Source organism: Acomys russatus, chromosome 20 (assembly GCF_903995435.1).
Source record: "Acomys russatus chromosome 20, mAcoRus1.1, whole genome shotgun sequence".
Classification (NCBI taxonomy): domain Eukaryota; kingdom Metazoa; phylum Chordata; class Mammalia; order Rodentia; family Muridae; genus Acomys; species Acomys russatus.
Genome location: NC_067156.1, coordinates 23099062 through 23117324, shown reverse-complemented (window position 1 = coordinate 23117324; position 18263 = coordinate 23099062). Strand labels below are relative to the sequence as shown.

Below are 18263 nucleotides of genomic sequence, written 5' to 3'. Positions count from 1 at the left end.
ACTTAAAAAACTTACACTTCTTAATTCTTTCCAAGGACCAGAATATTTGTTTACTGTAGGTAAGTAAAAAAGAAGCAGAAGAGCTGGGCATGGTGGCGCATGCCTTTAATCCCAGCACTCCGGAGGCAGAGGCAGGCGGATCGCTGTGAGTTCGAGGCCAGCCTGGTCTACAAAACGAGTCCAGGACAGCCAAGGCTACACAGAGAAACCCTGTCTCGGGAAGAAAAAACAAAAAGAAGAAGAAGAAGCAGAAGTGTCTTGTTCCTCAAACAAAACCCCTTTGGGAGAGTTGCCTGCTCTTGGAGGTTGGGTTGGCCACTCTCACTTGTTAAACCTCCCTGCTGGGATCCCTGCCTATGCAGCAGAGTTGCCCCAGGCTGTGAAATTCAGAGATAGGAACCCAGAGGTTTGGGAAAGAGGAAGTGACAGTGTAAACCAGGGCAGCAGAATCCAAAGCTTTCCTAGACCATTGCCCTGGGGCTCAGGGCTTGGTGTACAGACACCGCAGGAGGTCAAAGTTAAGAGAGCAAACACACTTTGAATATGGTCCAAGTTCAAAGGGCTTCCTCACTTCTCACGTTGCTTAAGTCACTCTGAAATAACCCCAAAATCTGTGTGTATTGTTTTCATGTTACGTTGTTTTTGCTTTGTTTTATTTTTCAGGACAGGTTTCTCTGTGTAGCCCTGGCTGCCCTGGAACTCACTCCATAAAACAGACTGGCCTCTGAGTGCTGGGATTAAAAGCCACCACCGCCCTGCTTGGGTTTTTTGCTTGTTTGTTTGTTGCTTTTGTTTTTATTTATTTTGGATTTTAGAGACAACCTGGCCTCATTCTTCCTTTATAGCCGAACCTGAGTTCAGTTCTTAGCTCTGACATGTTGGCTCACAATCACGTGTAACTCAGGTTCTTCCGACTTCCCTGGCATATGTATGGCATACAGACACACATGCAGGCAAAATACTTATGCACACAAAATGAAACAAATAAATATTTAGAGAAAAATGAGAAAACCCCTACTTAGATATATCCTAGGAGCGTTTGTTGCAAATGAAATTGAGTTTCCAGTTTTGGAAAATAACAAGCAGAGATGCTCTGTAGCCCCCCCTGTCCCCCCCTGGGAGATGCTCTGTAGCCGCCCCTGGGAGATGCTCTTTAGCCCCCCCTGGGAGATGCTCTGTAACCCCCCCCCGAGATGCTCTGTAACCCCCCCAGATGCTCTGTAACCCCCCCCCAGATGCTCTAACCCCTCTTGGGAGATGCTCTATAGCGCCCCCCCTGGAGATGCTCTGTAGCCGCCCCTGGGAGATGCTCTTTAGCCCCCCTGGGAGATGCTCTGTAACACCCCCTGGGAGATGCTCTGTAACCCCCCTGCCCCCCCTGGGAGATGCTCTTCTAGAGTGTTGTCAGGTAAGCCCTGTCACCCATCCACTAATAGGAGCCATTTTTGGCTCTGGAGATGATTAATGAGCTAGAAAGTTCCTTGGTCATGCAGGGTCTTGGTTTTCCTAAACTTTAATTGGGGGCGGAGGAGCTTTTTCAAAGTGCATAAGCAGATGAAAAACCCAGCACACCAGCAACCTCACAGTAGGAGAAAGCTGGTGTTTGCCCCAGGCCACTCTGCATGGACAGAAGGGAGGGAGGCCTCCTTCACAAATCGGAACAGAACTCTTCGTCTTTCTACATTTAAGGGTTATTTTTGGTTTTTTTATTTTTTTGGTTTCTCAAGACAGGGTCTGTCTGTGTAGCCTAGGCTGTCCTAGATTCTCTTTGTAGACCAGGCTGGCCTCGAACTCACAGCAATCCGCCTGCCTCTGTCTCCCGAGTGCTGGGATTAAATTTAAGTTTTACTCTGTGTGTGTGTGTGTGTGTGTGTGTGTGTGTATTTTGCCTGCGTATATGTCCGTGCACATCTGTGCCTGGTGGCCACTGAGACCACATTCCCTGAACTGGAAGTACAGATGGCTCACAGCCCCCAAGTGGGTGTTGGGAAGTCCTCTGGAAGGCCAGCCAGTGCTCTAGACCCCTGAGCCATCTCTCCAGGCCCCAAGACCCCTTTCCCTTAGCTTCTTTTCTCTCTAGCTTCCCAGCAGCAATTTTCTCTCTAGCTTCCCAGCAGCAAAGCTGTTCAGAACAGGATCTGAAATTTAATGAACAAATTCTTTGAGGGCCCTCTGAATGCACACCCCCAAATCAAACTCCTTTAACAGCTTAAGTCCAAGACTGACTGCACAGAAAAGGCTGAGTCCACACAAGTCAGGCGAATAAGGTTCATTTATCAGCTTTGCAAAGATAATTCTGTATGAATATGCATCTATGTACGATTATCCACCTATTGTATACGGTCTACAGGCCAGTCCTGTGATGTCCCAATGTTTTCCAGTCTGTGTTCTCTAAGCCAGAAGCTGTATCTTCACCTCCACTGTCGTCCAATTAAGCAGCAAATGAATTTGTGACGGTGTTAGCACCAGGCACTGTCCTTGCCTCTACCCCGGGGCGGGGCACTGCCCGTGGGGCGGCGTGTGCAGTAGTACCTGCTCACCATGCGCCGGCACTGGCTGCACTTGACGGTGCAGCACCACTGAAAGCTGCAGTCACAGCTGCTCACGGCCTCTGTTCTCCTCTCTTCCACCTGCAGCCCACATTCCGTGCACAAGCGCCCGCAGCTGCGCTCCTCCCACTTGGAAGCACTGCGGGGGTTCTGCAGGCACTCGCGTCCTTCTGTGCCGTAGATGCCCAGGCTGGCATTGCGGGTGCAGTAGTCAGGAGACCCCTCTAAGAAGATCAGCTCGGACTCTGCGCTGGGAAGAAAGGCTTCTGTGGGAGCCCAGCGGCCCTCGGCTCTGTTGCTAGCCCTTAGCTGGGACTTATCCATCTCAATTTTCAGCGCGCGGTCGTACTTGGCCTTTAGGTAGTCTCCCATCTCCCGGAAGTCAGCCAGCTGCAGCCAGCACGTCTGGATGCTGCAGCTTCCTGAGATGCCATGACACTTGCAGGTCCTTTTCATGGAGGCCCTCACTGCCTTCGGGGCGGGGTGGGGTGGGGGTGGGGAGGGGGAAAGGGGTGAGGGAGGGGGAAGGGGTGAGGGAGGGGGAGGGGAGGAGAGAGAACATAAAGAAGAACTCTTGGTAGAAAAGGTCAGTGGCTAGCAAGCAAACGGAATATTCTAGAGCCGTATTTCCTTGCTTTGGAGACCTATGTGGATTAGGGGTAGTTTCGAGGAGACTGTTCAAGGCTTAAGGATCACGATGCTATGCGTGGAGATCTGGCCAAATGCTGAAAAGGTGACCGCAGCCAGAAATACATAGGCTCCTGGCCCAGCCCAGTCACTTCTTGAGTGTGTTTCTTGGCCCAGTTGAAACAAGTATTAGATAAAATAGGGTAGGGTGCTTGCCGAGTATGTGTGAGGACTAGAGTTGAGTCTCCAGTACCTCAAAAAAGCAAAAGCAAAGGAAAAAAAAAAAAAAAAGGTGATCAAAGAAATACTTTGTAAGTTACAAAAGAAATGACTTCAGTGGGCTGGAGAGATGTCTCAGTAGTTAAGACCACCGGCTGGCTGCTCTTCCAGAAGACCCCGGTTCAATTCCCAGCACCCACATGGCAGCTCACAACTTTCTGTAACTACAGTTCCAGAGGCCTCAGCACCCCCACACAGACATACATGCAGGCAAAATACCAATGCACATACAATAAAATAAATCATTTTACAAAATTACAACCTCAGCAGGCCATGGCGGTGCATGCCTTTGATCACAGCATTTGGGGAGGCAGAGACAGGCAGATCACTGTGAGTCCGAGGCCAGCCTGGTCTACATAGTGAGTCCAGGACAGTCAAGGCTACACAGAGAAACCCTGTCTTGAAAAAAACAAAACTCAAAACAAAACAAAAGATACTTTATCTGTTTTGAAGCCTGGATCTAGACTATCTGTGGCAATTTGTCTGTCACCTGTCACCCTCCTTCCTGTCTCCTCTACCCTCCCACCCCCCAATCCCCCCACCCACTCAGAGAGAAAGGAGCTCCTGGTATCTGAACCCATTTGCCCTCAAGGCAGTGGTTGCCGGTCATCCTGAAAGTGCCTCTCTCCTGCCCTGGGGGACCAGAATACCCGGGAGGAGGCTCATGGGAAATTTCAGTGATTTTCATTCCAAGTCCAACTTACTTCCACATTTGAGTTCATGATCTCACCCCACCAGAACCTTGGTGAAGAATAGATTCTACAGTCTCAACCTCCCAAATCCCAGACAGACTTTAGGACGATTATAGGCCTCTATGAATGTCTTCGTGTACGGTTAAAGTAGTTAAAATCTTTGGGGCTGTAATTTCAGCACTCGGGAGGGTAAGGTAAGAGGATTGCTTGAGTCCAAGGACTACATAGGGAAAGACCAGGGAAGCCAGGGCTACCTAAAAAGACTCCATTTTGGAGAATACCTGCCTGCCACCAGCCGCCAACACACACACACACACACACACACACACACACACACACACACACACACACGAGAGCATGCCAATAAAAAGTATTAAATGCATTATTTAACGCATGGAAGCAAGGTTTATCAACTGCATTGTCTCGCAGAAGCCACTTTTCTTGGACTCAACTGCCTTTGTCGTGCAGAGAACAGAGGCGACTGCCTCAGGTCATCCTGAATGGCTTTGAGGGTGAATGAGACAGCTCTTGGTGACTGTGAGGGGGCTGTTGTCAAAACTGGATGGCCCCTGTACCCACCAGCCTGCCGGCCCTGTTGTTGTGCAGGTTTACCAGGGCTCTGGCATCCTTCCCTTTCTCCAAACTGTCCACAAAGAGTTTGGAGATCTTTTCCCCGAAGTCCACGTTGTCGCTGCAGCCTCCCCAGATCCAGCCATGGCCGCCTAAACACAGGAGAGAAGTTTTGCGTACAAAATGGCTAAATCCCAGAGTCGCAGTCTGCTCAGTCAGTCGGACAGCTAAGCCATCCCCAAGGGCCCTAAGATGATAAGCTAAAGAGGTGTGGATCTGAAGGCGGGGCAGGGGAACAGAGCTACTTGGAGTGGGCGGGTAGGGTCCCAGGTGCTTCTCACCCCAGGCAGGAAACAGGTGCGTGTGCAGGCACCCAAACCCAGACGTCTCAGAGACTCTTTGCAGCTCTGATGTTCTGGAGCTTTGCACCTCTACAACAACAGTACCAGAGCCCCCTCCACCCTCATTAGTGACAGGTCTGAGTCTGTAAAGAGTGAGGGAGTTTGGTTGAGGACAAGATATTCTTTTTATTATTGTTGTTGTTGTTGTTAGTTTTTTTGAGACAGGGTTTCTCTGTGTGTAACTTTGGCTGTCCTGGACTCACTTTGTAGACCAGGCTGGCCTCGAACTCACAGCAATCCTCCTGTCTCTGCCTCCCACCTCCCGAGTGCTGGGATTAAAGGCGTGCGCCACCACGCCCGTCTAGGACAAGCTATTCTTGTACCAGGGTTGGACCTTTAACTCCCGCAGCCTTCTCACTCCCAGTCTCCCTTGTTGGTTTTAGAGAAACTTTGTAACTCCTGGTCTCAGAGATTAGGGTCAACTCAGCTCTCACCAATCCATGAACTCCCAAGAGTGAAGGGATTGCTAGTCTAAGCATCTAAGAGAGCTCAGTGCCCCAGACTTAGAAAACTCCATCTGTGCACAGCTCTGGTGCACCCCACCCCTTCCTTACAAACTACTCCTCCACAGAACCAACGTACCTGTTTTTCCATTCTTGGACTCATCACAGCCACAGTTTTCAAAGTCACCCATGCTACAGTTCTTGGTGATGGTGTACACGACTCCAGCGGAGCGGATAGCATGGATGAAGGATGTCTCTCTCGTGGCTTTGGAGAGAAATTGGGGGGTGGGGTGGGCACTGACTAGAAACTCAGATCCTCGAGGGCCCAAATCAGAGGCCGTGGGAACACAATGGCGGCTTGTTGTCCCTGCCTCACCTTCTCAGGCGCTTAGCATTTCCTTCCCCTCAGAGCACTTCCCCTTTTCACACTGCTCACTTTATCCAGGCAGGAATGGACACCCCCAAGCTACAGATGGGGGACTTGAAACCCAGAGACCCATGAAGCTAAGGCCACTGGCCAGCTGTGGCTTTCGGATCAGGAGTTTGCTCTCCTGAAGTCTGTCCTAGACCTTTGCCCACTAGCACACAGGTGGTGTGACACAACCACAAAGCTGGCGTAGGTGAGTGAGAAAGACCTTTTATTTCGGAACACAGAGTAGGGAGGCCTTATATTGTGTGTGTGCGTGTGCATGTGGGTGCGTGTGCCTGTGTGTGTGCCCCTGGAGGCTCAAGGTCAACATCAGGTATCAATTGTGCTCTGTCTTACTTTGGGATAAGGTCTCTCATTGAATCAAGCTCAGTGATTGGCTGGGTCACTAAGGCCCCTGGATCCTCCTGTGCCTGTTTTCCAGAGACAGGATTACAGGTGTGTGCCACCACACCCAGATCCAAACCATGTCCTCCTGTTTGTACAGCAAGGCCTTGATCCACTGGGCCATATCCCCAGACACCCTGGCCGGGTCTCATCTGACAACACTCCTTAGTCTACCTGCGCGTTCCACAGGAAGGATGCTCTCCCTGCCCTGTCTCCTTCACCCTCTCCAAGTCTTCTCAGCAACTCTATTGTTCCTTTTATTTTTTTTTTTAAAGATTTATTTATTTATTATGTATGCCAATCTCGTTATAGCCACCATGTGGTTGCTGGGAATTGAACTCATGACCTTTGGAAGAGCAGTCAGTGCTCTTAACCTCTGAGCCATCTCTCCAGCCCTATTGTTTCTTTAATAAGGTTTTCCATACAAACTACTGCACCTAACTGTAAACACGCACACACATATATACACGCACACACACATATACACGCACACACACATATACATGCACATGTTCGAACACACACACACACAGTTACACTCATTTACATACACATATAGACACATATACACACACATCACAGACATATACACATACATTCCACACACACACACACATGCACACATCATACACACCACATACACATGCTTCTCACAAACATGCAATGCACATTCATCACCCATTCACACCATGTACACACAGACACACCCCTACACGCACAGACTTCTCACACACATGCACATACATATACATCACCCCTACACACCACACACACACACACACACACACACACACACTGCACACACAGCCACCTAAGGCGAACTTATCGTAATCTTTCAGCGTTATTGTTACTAGGCTTTTATGATGATGGGCAAACGTAACTCAAGGGCTCCACTGAACCCTTCTTCCATTTTTATTGCAGTTCATGTAAACCAGAGCAAGGTGAGCACGTATAAGCACACCAATGCAGGTCTGCATCAGAACCTACAGTAACATGTGCCATAGCATCCCTCCGTTCATTTCAGCCAGCCCTCACCATACTCCTAGGCTTGTGAGATGGCTCAGAACTTCAAGGCATTGCGTCCAAGTCTGGTGACCTGAGTTAGTCCCAAAACTCAGGGTGGAAAGAAGGAACAAACTTCCCCATGTTGTGTTCTCTCTCTCTCTCTCTCTCTCTCTCTCTCTCTCTCTCTCTCTGTGTCTCTCTGCCTCTCTCTGTCTCTCTCTCTCTCTCACACACACACACACATACACACACATTGCAGCATGCCCCCTCATAAATAAATACATAGTGCAAAACTCCTTTTGAGCAGGTCTAAAGCCCCCAGCTCCACGTGTTGAGAGAGAAAGAACCCTCAGGGTCACACAGCCAGGAAGTAGCGTGTCAGGAGCTCACCAGTCACTTTCACATTTCACCGTGCACACACATTTCATACACACACGTACCGCCAGCCCACCATGAGCCGCATCCCATGGGAACTTACCCCCTCTCAGCCTGTTGTGGGTGGAAAACTGGAACGCATGTTCCGGACAGTTCCATCGCTCCCAAGCAAACTGGAACTTACACTCTTCGATGCCAATCTGAGCGCCCAAGGCCACACTGGTGGTGTAGGTCAGATAGGCCTGTGCCAGAGAACAGGGCTGTGAGCTTCCCCGGGTATAGGTCATGTGGGTTCAGGGAAAAGGCAGAACTCAAATACAGTAGCTTCCCAGCCAGAACCCATGGGGGTGGGGGTGGGCATTGCTCAGTAGGAGACCACTTGCCTAGCATACACAAGGCCCTAGGTTCAATCCCGGGCACCACAAAACAACAACACAGCAAATCAAAAATAAACAGTGCTGGATTTCTGAGTGAGCAGCACTGACATTGTCTCCCGTGCTCTTTCCTTTCCCCGGAAGAACTTCATCAGGGACCCCAGAGGATAAGAACAGGAGGGGTGAGAGATCATCCTACCTTGGGACCTGTTATCAGGAAATTATTCACTGACCTACCAAAAAGAAAAACTGAGGTGAGGCGGGGGGGGGGGGGGGGGGGGGGGGGGGGGGGGGCGGTGAGACAGTGAGCTTCCCCAGTGGGGAATGGGGCTGGGGAAAGCCTTACCAGGCAATGGCACTGAAGGCGAAATGGCACATGCCCGCAGCCACCCACAGCATGAGCCAGGGCTTCATGACGCTGCCTATCCCAGGAGACGAGATGCAGCTCAGAGCCAAGTGCAGAGAGGTTAGGAGAAGGCCACGCCCCTCTCAGTATGTAAGTAGGCAAATTCTCAATGGACTGCAAGGAAAACTCAACAGCCCATCTCATTTGTCTCTCATTGGCAGAACCCTGGGAACCACTGACCCAATGGGGGATCAGAGAGGAGGGTCCCCGCCTACCAAACCTACAAGGAGGCCACACCCTTCTCTCCCAGACAGAGAGGGGCTGAGGCAGGACTCCCACCCTTAGGGTCACTGACTGCAAGAGAGGGCCCATTGCTTAGAATTACATAGCGTCCAGCAGCCCAGGCCCCGCCCCCGAACTGGTCACCTCTCCCTGGGAACTGCGGATCTTCAAGAGTTAAGGAGGCCACACCCTTCACTCCGATTTCCTCCCCACATTGTTAATCATCATAGGAGAACTTTTTGGGGACCCCTTCCTAAATGAGTGGGTACACTCATTGCCTCTACTCCTGCCCTGGATGACTGTAAGGTGATGGAACAGTGGGGCTGTGGAGCGAAGCCCACAGCGAAGCCCACTGTTTCTTCTACTTTCCGTCAATGGAAGGTTTGGTATATTTCTAGTCTTCCCTTTTGTGTCTGGAGATCAGATCTCCAGTCTTTATGTTTTTTAAATTTTTTTAATTTTTTGGTTTTTTAAATCAATCTTTGTGCCATCCAGACCTACATTTGAAAAAAAGACCCCTACCTTTATTTCTGTAACCGACACCGCTTTGTGGTTGAGGCATGCTGGGTGTCAAACTTAGTGGCTCTTGCATGCTAAGTGCCACTCACTGCTGCTGAGTGACACCCCCAGCCTCCTCTTGATGCCACTTTGTCACTACGGTTTTAGCTGCTAGGCAAGAGACCTGTCTTTCTGATTCCCTGTGGTCTTAGTCCTTTAGAAAGCGGCTGGATAAACAGGGAAGGAAGGAGGAAGGAACCCCAGGGCCCCACCCCCTGCCCCTCCCCAGTTCCTGTTGTGGGTGAGGGGTTGGGTCTTATTCTTTTTTTGTTGCTGTTTTACTTTGTAGAGTAGGGCCTTACTCTATCACCCAGGCTAGTTTAGAACCGACCATGGCTTGTCCAAGCCTGCTTCAACCTGTATGTGGCACTTTATAAAAATGCAGAGAAGGAAGCGAGGAGTGTTCGGCCTGTGTGTTTGCATGTGTATGCACACACTCTGTGCTTATTTCTGCTCAGAGTCAAGAAAGAGCACATAGTTTATTTTTATATAGTTGTTTAAAGGATTTGTTCAATTATTTTATGTGTATGAGTGTTTTGCCTGCATATGTTTGTATGTCATGTGTTTGCCTGGTGGCCTGAGAGGTCAGAAGAGATCATTGGATTCTCTTTGACTGACAGTTGTGAGCTGCCAAGAGGGTGCTGTGAATCAGACCCAGTGCAAGAGCATCCATGGCTCCTAACCCCTGAGCCATCCCTCCAGCCCTAAGATCTTACACTTTCTTAATAAATGGACCCATGTGATCTCAGTTTCCTCGTCATAAAATGGGGAACAAGATCGCCCTGGGGGTCTGTCCACATCAGACCTTGTGTTGTGCTGACCGAGGTCCTTCATCACAGACACAGGGGGAGGGGACAGCCAGGCACGCATTACTCCTGGCCATCTCATATATCGATTTTCATGGTCCCAGCTCTATTATCTCATCAGCGTGCTTTGCTTCCCTCACCCCCACCCCTTGGTGCTGGGGATTGAACCCAGGACCTTTCCATGAATACCAAGTACATGTCCCTCCATCCACATCAGTCCCAACTCAGTGGAGTTTGTGTTGTAAGGGTGGCTTGTTTATTTATTTGTTTTTTTTGTTTGTTTGTTATTTGTTTGTTTGGTTGGTTTGGTTTTGGTTTTTCTTTTCTTTTCGTTTTTCCTAAGACAGGGTTTCTCTAGGTAATAGCCCTGGCTGTACCAGAACTCTTTGTAGACCAGGCTGGCCTCGAACTCACAAAGATACAACTGCCTTTGCCTCCCTGAGTGCTGGGATTAAAGGCATGTGCCACCGCACCCAGCTGTTTTGGTGTTTTTTTGTTTTTTTAAAGATTTATTTATCTATTATTTATACAGCATTCTGCCTACATGCGTGCCTACATACCAGAAGAGGGCACCCGATCTCATTGTAGATGGTTGTGAGCCACATGTGGTTGTTGGGAATTGAACTCAGGACCTTGGAAGAACAGACAGTACTCCTAGCCTCTTCCCTATCTCTCCAGCCCTGTTTTGTTGGTTTTTTGTTTTGTTTTGTTTTTATTTTTTGGTGGTTTTTATATTTAGTTATTTATTTACTTTTTGAGATAGGGTCTCACTATGTAGACCAGGCTGGCCTTGAACTCGTAGACATCTGCCTCCTTCTGCCTTCCAAGTGCTGGGATTAAAAACATGTGCTACCATAACCAGTCGTTCTGCTGCTTTTGGGGGGCACAGGGCCTTACTACATAATCAGGCTGACTCTGAAGTTGCTCTGTACCCCAAGGCTGGGCTCAAGCCTGTATTCCTCTTGCTGTAACCTCCTGAAAACTAGGATTTCAGGTCGGGACCCCCATTCCTGGCCACATCTCACTATTTTGTAAGGGATGACCGACCCAACTGTTGGTTTCTGTGAATAGAAATCTAGAGCTGATAACCAGAACAGAAGGTGACAGTAGACACAAGGCTGGTGGCAGTGACAAGACAGCCACACTACTGCTGCTGAGGTGGGTGGTGTGATGGTCAATGTTCTGCAGCCATCTTGCCGTAGTGTGAGTTGTCCCATCATGTCTGGCTTCAGTCTGCCACCATGGGTGTGGGAAGAGATTCACAGTAGCCTAGTCTTATACAGTATTGTCCTCAAGAAACAGAGAATAAATAAGCTCAAGAGCTTAAATAATAGAAACTGTACCAAAACATTAGGAATTGATCAATTTTGAGAATTATCTTTTTTTTTTTAATGCACCATCTTGTCTGGCTTTTATGTGCCCTAGGCATGGAACAGCTTTGGCCACCAAGCCAGGCATCAAGCTAGGATGAACAAAGGACTGCCATCTGCCCTGCCCCTGACTGATATAAGAATACCACCACCAGCAAGGTGTCTCTTTGCCCATTGCCAGGGGGGTGGGAATTATCTTATTTTAAAGTAATATAAGGCTAGGGCTATGTAATTTAATTTAAATGAAGTTTTAGACTTATTTATTTTATTTTTATGTCTATGAATACTTTGTCTGCATGTAGGTTTATGTAGTATGTATATGCAGTGCCTGAAGAGGCCAGAAGAGGGTGTTGGATTCCCCTGTGAGTGGAACTACAGGCAGTTTCTGAGCAGCCATATAGGTTCTAGAAGTGGATGGAACCAGCGTCCTCTGGAAGAGCAGCCAGTGCTCTTAATCACTGAACCATCTCTCCCTAAAATTTACCTTTCAATAATGGCTGTGTGTCATCTATCTGGCAACATTCCTGAAAGCATACCCACTCTCCAACGCTAGGGAAGCCGCATTTACCACACCACTAGAGCCCAGGATTACTGCTCTAGGCTGCTAGGAGATAGAGCGGAAAAAAACTACACACCTGTTCCCTGGTTGTGCTAGAACTCACTACTCGGAAGAGGCTGAACTCAAACTCATAGAGACCCACCTGCATGTGCCACCATATTTGTCCAACTTCCTGCTGATGTTACCGTCAAACAACTTTGTTTTGAGCTGGCTAGATGGCTCAGTGGATAAAGGTACTTGCTGCCAGGCTTGATGGCCTGAGTTCAATCCTTAGGACTCACAGGGCGGAAGGAGAGACCTGACTTCCTGCAAATTCTCTTCTGACTACCACCTGGGGCATGAACACCCCTACACAGACAGACACACAAGATAAATCAGTGGATAAAAGAAAAAAAAAAACCCAATAAACAAAAAACAATTGTTGGGGGTGGTAGAGACAGTCGGGTCACTGTGAGTTCAAGGCTAGCCTGGTCTACAAAGTGAGTCCAGGACAGCCAAGGCTACACAGAGAAACCCTGTCTTGGAAAATAAATAAATAAATAAATAAATAAATAAATATTATGTGTTCCAGGTGTGTATGAGCCTTTAACCCTTGCTGAGCTGTAGGTCTTGCTATCTGCTTCAAGTGGCTCAGCGCCCAGTAGGATAGGGCGCTAAGGTGTGTGAGCACCTGTAATTCACTGCAGGGAAGAAGGTATGCATGTGACACAGTGAGTAAATGCAAATGTCCCTCAAAGGCATTCACAGAGCTCAAAAAAATAGTGTGGCCACACAACCCCCAAAACACCTCCAGCATTCCAGGATGATGGGATTTCCTAGGGTGTCCCTAGGGAAGCACAGGGCGGCTGCCATCAGTGCGGGCTGGACCACAGGTGTGACGCTTGATGCCCCAGGGCCATTTATGTTGAGTCCCGTTTTACAGGGAGCAGCTGAGATCCAGTAAAAGGAGACTTACCCAGGGTCACACAAGTGCATGGTGGCTCAGCCAGGCCAGATGACACTACCCTGCTTCTCCAGAGATGGGCGCTGCAAACTGTCAGTGCTGCAAGGATGATCTGGAGTAAGTCAGCATGGCGGGTCACCCCACCACCACCGTCCCCCACCCCGCAAACCTGTGCTCTATCCTCCTGTACAGTCACTAGTCTTCCCAAGCCCTGGGTGGTTCTTTTCTACATTGCTTGTCGGGGCTCTGTGCTCACAGTGGCCACTAGCACTGTGGAGCAAGTGGAGGAAGAGCAAAAGGGGAGTGTGTGAGGCGGGGTCAAGAAAGAGAATTTCTCAGCTGATTAGATGAGCGGGAAACGGTCGAGAATGAGGCTTCACACATAGTCTTGAGAGAGGAGACACTGAGGGAGTTCCGAGTTCCGAGAGGGTTAGTCCACCTTTTCCCCCTTCAGCCCAGGGTTCCAGTGCAGGGAGGGAAAGAGACCTTCACGATGGGAAACAGTCAGGGGTCTGTTGAGCACTCAGGCCAGCGTGGGGTGGGTACACAGGGCGATGAGTGCAATTCCTAACTCTTCCGATTGGCAGGTGTGAGCCCTTCACTAACCTGGACTCTGCTGATGTCTGGGGCTTGCCATTTCTGGCCACACAGGGACCTTCCCAAAGACACATTCATTCCTTCCAGCTCAGGGAGGCGCCCAGGTGGCAGAGGGTGGTGTCTGGGCAGGGTGGGGGAGGGGCTTACCGGAAGAAAGGTCTCAGTTCAGCCTTCTAAAGCTTCTTTTCTGGTTCCCCCACAGTCCTACCTGTGGACAGTGGATATGACATGGAAATTCTCAATTGTCTACACTGGGATTTTAGGCCAGTGCAGTGTGTGAGATGCAGGGCTCCCTGAGTTCCAGAAAGAACCCTATGGATTTAGTTGCATCTTTAGCCCTCTTCAGTGTTTCTTTATTACTACGTCATTCCGTTATTTCTTTATTAATCGTGGGTTTGTTTGTTTGTTTGTTTTTGTTCTTGAAACAGGTCTTACTATGTGGCCCTAGCTGGCCTACAACTTGCTATATAGACCAGGCTGGCTTTGAGCTCACAAAGACCCACCTGCCTCTGTTTCTAGAGTGCTGCATTAGACACCTGACTTGTTTTTTAAAATTTATTATTTACTATTGATAGGGTTTCTCTATATAGCCACCTCCCTGGCTGTCCTAGAAGTCGATTTGTAGACCAGGCTGGCCTTGAACTCAAGAGATTCATCTGCCTCTGCCTCCTTGCTATTAAATCCCTGCCTCTGCTGGGATTAAATGCATGCCCTACCACCACCCAACTGTGTATTATTATTTTTTACACTTATTCATTCATTTATTTGTGTGTGAAGCTATGACACAGAGTGCTTGTGGAGGTCAGAGGGCAACGTGTGGGAGGGAGCCTCTTTTCTCCTACCATGTGGATTCTGGGTTGAAAACTCAGGTCACTGACAGGCTTGGCAGAAAGACCTCCCTTTCCAGCTTTTCAAGGAGAGTGCTTGTAACACTGATAGTGAGATTTTAGTCCTTTGCAGAGACAGAAGCATAAATGCATCTATCTATCCATTCCAAACACATTGCAAAAAAAAAAAAAAAAAAAAAAGTGCCAGCAAGCCACACTTACAGATTCAGGAAAAGTCAAGAGATAATTCTACACAAGAGGAACTCTGGCTCTGCTCAGATGGATGCTTATAGGACTCACTGGGAGGAAAGGCCGTAGCTGGGTGAGGCCTGCCGTCTAGTGGCACATTGTGGTATAACAGGTTTTTGTTGACAGGCCTGGGATTTTTGCCTTTATTTAAGAGTCTCTCTGAGGTAGGGACATTGTCAAGTTTGCAGACTGTCTCTAAAAAGCTTGTGGTGTACTTGTATATACAAAACATAGTTTTAATACCTATTAAGTAGGTAACTAGTGCATACACAAAAATGTGTTTTTTAAAAGTGTATTTGTTTTGTTAACCAAAAAAAACAAAAACAAACAAACAAAACCTGAAATTGAAGTATATAATAAACACGAGTTTTTCTGTCCCGCTCCCTGTAAGTAATCATTATGGACAGTTTAGCATACATTAATTTCTCGGCACATATTCACACATATATGTATATGTATGTACTATATATAATTTGTGTGTGTGCACATCCACATATACATGCACAAGTATGCATGCACATATGTGCATGTGTATTTGGAGGTCAAAGGTTAATAGTGGGCGTTTTCTGTTGGACCCTGCTGTTAAGGTTGAAGTCTGGCATTACCAGAAGGCCCCTGAGATCGGTGCTAAAACGCTGGACTCCCTTCCTCAGCATGGTTCCCTCCTCTCCGCCTGAACTGGGAAAACCCCAGGCCCTCTAAGGAGTGTCACATAGCCCTCATGGAGAATACCGGCCCAACCCTGCCTCTAAGACACCTATTCAGTGTGCACCTGGGAAGTCCTGGAAATGCCCTGCCCCATGCTAATTAGCTGTTTTGGTACCTTAGCTTTCAGCTAATGACCTTTCTCCATACCTGTAACCATACCTGGAGTTTTTCCCCCACCCCACCCAGCATAGGATTCCCCTTCTTATGATAGGACTGCGCTGCTGCATGTAAATGAAGTATCCCTGGTGCTCGCAGGCCCAGCAAATCAGACGCATTCACCCCTGAAGCCCCTCCCACTGCCCAAGGTGTATAAGTCCCTTTTACATGAAATAAAGGCGGGGGGGGGGGGCGGGTGTGGGGTGTGGGGCACCACCATCTAAGTCACCAAAGATCGTCATTTATTCTGGGAAAGGAAGGGCTTCCCTCCTCCGTAAAGGATTGACCGTTGGATGAATGCGGGCCATCTGGAGCTGCTGCTGGGATCCCTCTACTGCACCGCCCATCTTCAAAGGTGAGTGGCAGTCTGTTCTCGTAGCAGGCATTCTGTCAGCCGGAGCCAAACCGAGCTCCCACCACGGCCTCTCGGTTTTGGAGTCCCGGAGACTCCGTTACTGACTGTTTGGTTGGTTGGTTTTTTGTTTTTGTTTTTCTTTTTTTTCTTTCTTTCTTTCTTTTTTTTTTTTTTTTTTTTTTCGTTTTTCGAGACAGGGCTTCTCTGTGTAGCCTTGGCTGTCCTAGACTCGCTTTGTAGACCAGGCTGGTCTCGAACTCACAGAGATCTGCCTGCCTCTGCCTCCCGAGTACTAGGATTAACGGCGTGGACCACTATTCTTGAGCTGGGGTTACAAAAGCGTGAATCACTTAGCCGAGTGCCAACTCTCATTCATAGTCGTCTGTCTGTCTGTCTGTCTGTCTGTCTGTCTGTCTGTCTGTCTCTCTCTCTCTCTCTCTCTCTCTCTCTCTCTCTCCCTCCCTCCCTCCCTCCCCTTGAGACAGTAATTGTACCCTAAGTGCTCCTTGAATTAGAGCCCCTGCCACAGCCTTTGGAGTCTCGAGTGTCAGGATTCAAGCCTGAACCTCTGCATGGTTTGCTGCCTGATTCCTGTTAGCAGATTTCCAAAAGTCCACAGTTCTTTTCCTTGCAAGTTGCCACCTCTATGAGTAGAATTCACTACGCAGAAGTGAATTTCTGCACTCTTTGAGACAAACCCTTCTGCACCTCCCGGGGACCCTGCTGTTTATTGGAGAGGATCTATACAGTACAACCCTTACAATCATCACTGCGCCTTTGTGTGACTTCTTAGGATTTAGAGGAGTCTTCTTTGATATTTCTGATATTAAATACATCTTTTTGTTTTGTTTTTATTTGTGTGTGTGTGTGTGTGTGTGTGTGTGTGTGTGATGCTGTGTGTATGGGTGCCCAAAGAGGCCAGAAGAAGACATCAGATCCCCTGGAACTAGCATTACAGATAGTTGTGAGCCACCATGTAGGTGCTGAGACCCAAACCCAGGTCCAGGTCTTCGTCCTTTGAAAGAGCAACTCACACTCTTAGAATTTTAACTACCGAGCCGTCTCCAGATTTATTTGTTTGTTTGTTTATGGAGACAGGGTTTCTCCCCATAGCCCTGGCTACCCTGGACCTCACTAGGTAGAACAGACTGGCTTCAAACTCACAGAGATTCACAGGCCTCTGCCTCCCACGTGCTGGGATTACAGATGTGAGCCACTGCTCCCAGCTTTCATTTTCTTCTTTAGGATTAAAAAGAATATATATTTATGGGGGGGGGGCAGATAGAAGGGTGCATGCATGGAGACCAGAGGAAACTTGTGGACTCCGTTCTTTCCTTCCACCCTGTGGATTCCAGGCATCAAACTCAGATCACCAGCCCTGGGAGACAACACCTTTCCCCCTCAAAGACTTAATTATGAATTCAGTGCTCTGCCTGCATGTACAACTGCCTGCCAGAAGAGGGCACCAGATCTCATTCTAGATGGTTGCGGGCTACCATGTGGTTTCTGGGAATGGAACTCAGGACCTTTGGAGGAGCAGTCAGTGCCTTAACCTCTGAGCCATCTCTCCAGCCCATCTCCTCTTCTTTTTGGGTTGGGACAGTCTCATGACTAGCTTGGAACTCACGAAGTAGCTGAAGATAACCTTGAACTTCTGATCCACCTGTCTCTACCTTCCGCGTGCTTGAATTACAGGCATATACCCAGCTTCTATCAGTATACTTTGGCTTTCTTTTAATGTTGAGAAATAAGTCAGGAAAACACTATTTGCGACAGCTTTTAAAAAAAAAAAACTTTAAGAATGAGGCTGGGCATGGTGGTACACAGCTTTAATCCCAGCACTCGGGAGGCAGAGGCAGGTGGATCTCTGTGAGTTCGAGGCCAGCCTGGTCTACACAGTGAGTCCAGGACAGCCAAGGCAGGTGGCGCTCTTAACCACCGAGCCATCTCTCCAGCCCCTAGGTACAGAGTTTTAACTTCTGTCTTTCTCTCATTGAGGAAGAATCTCATTTCACTTAGCTCGGTGGTTTTCAACCTTCCTGATACTGCAACCCTTTAATACAGTTAGCTCCTCATGTTGTTGGGAGCCCCCATCTATAAAATTATTTCAGTGAAACAAGTATAACTTTGCTGCTGTTATGAACTGTGATGTGAATATTTTTGGAGATAGAGGTTTGTCCAAGAGGTCATGACCCACAGGTTGAGAACCATTGGTGTAGGCTGAGGCTATGTAGCCAGGGATGTCCCGGAACTCGGAATTCCACCTGCCTCTGTCTCCTGCCTGCTGGGATTAAGGGCATGGGTCACCACACCGAGCCTGGTTTTGAAATCTGGAGACTCCACCTTGCTCCCAAGCACTGGGAATTTGGGTGTGCTCC

The 18263-nt window shown here is 48.5% G+C and overlaps 1 protein-coding gene and 1 non-coding gene across 2 annotated transcripts; both read right to left on the bottom strand.

The window, feature by feature from the left end:
- Positions 1–2344: 2344 nt before the first annotated feature.
- On the bottom strand, positions 2345–10185 carry Wnt8a (Wnt family member 8A). Its single transcript, XM_051163982.1, has 6 exons — positions 10137–10185; positions 8329–8378; positions 7859–7997; positions 5701–5826; positions 4727–4869; positions 2345–3020 (listed from the first exon to the last, which is right to left on the bottom strand). The coding sequence occupies exons 1-6, from the start codon at positions 10183–10185 to the stop codon at positions 2460–2462; spliced, it is 1068 nt and encodes a 355-aa protein (XP_051019939.1). The 3' UTR covers positions 2345–2459.
- A 1348-nt stretch (positions 10186–11533) lies between these two features.
- On the bottom strand, positions 11534–11677 carry LOC127204802 (small nucleolar RNA SNORA48). Its single transcript, XR_007832504.1, has one exon. It is a non-coding gene; the product is annotated as a small nucleolar RNA SNORA48 (small nucleolar RNA).
- Positions 11678–18263: the final 6586 nt, after the last annotated feature.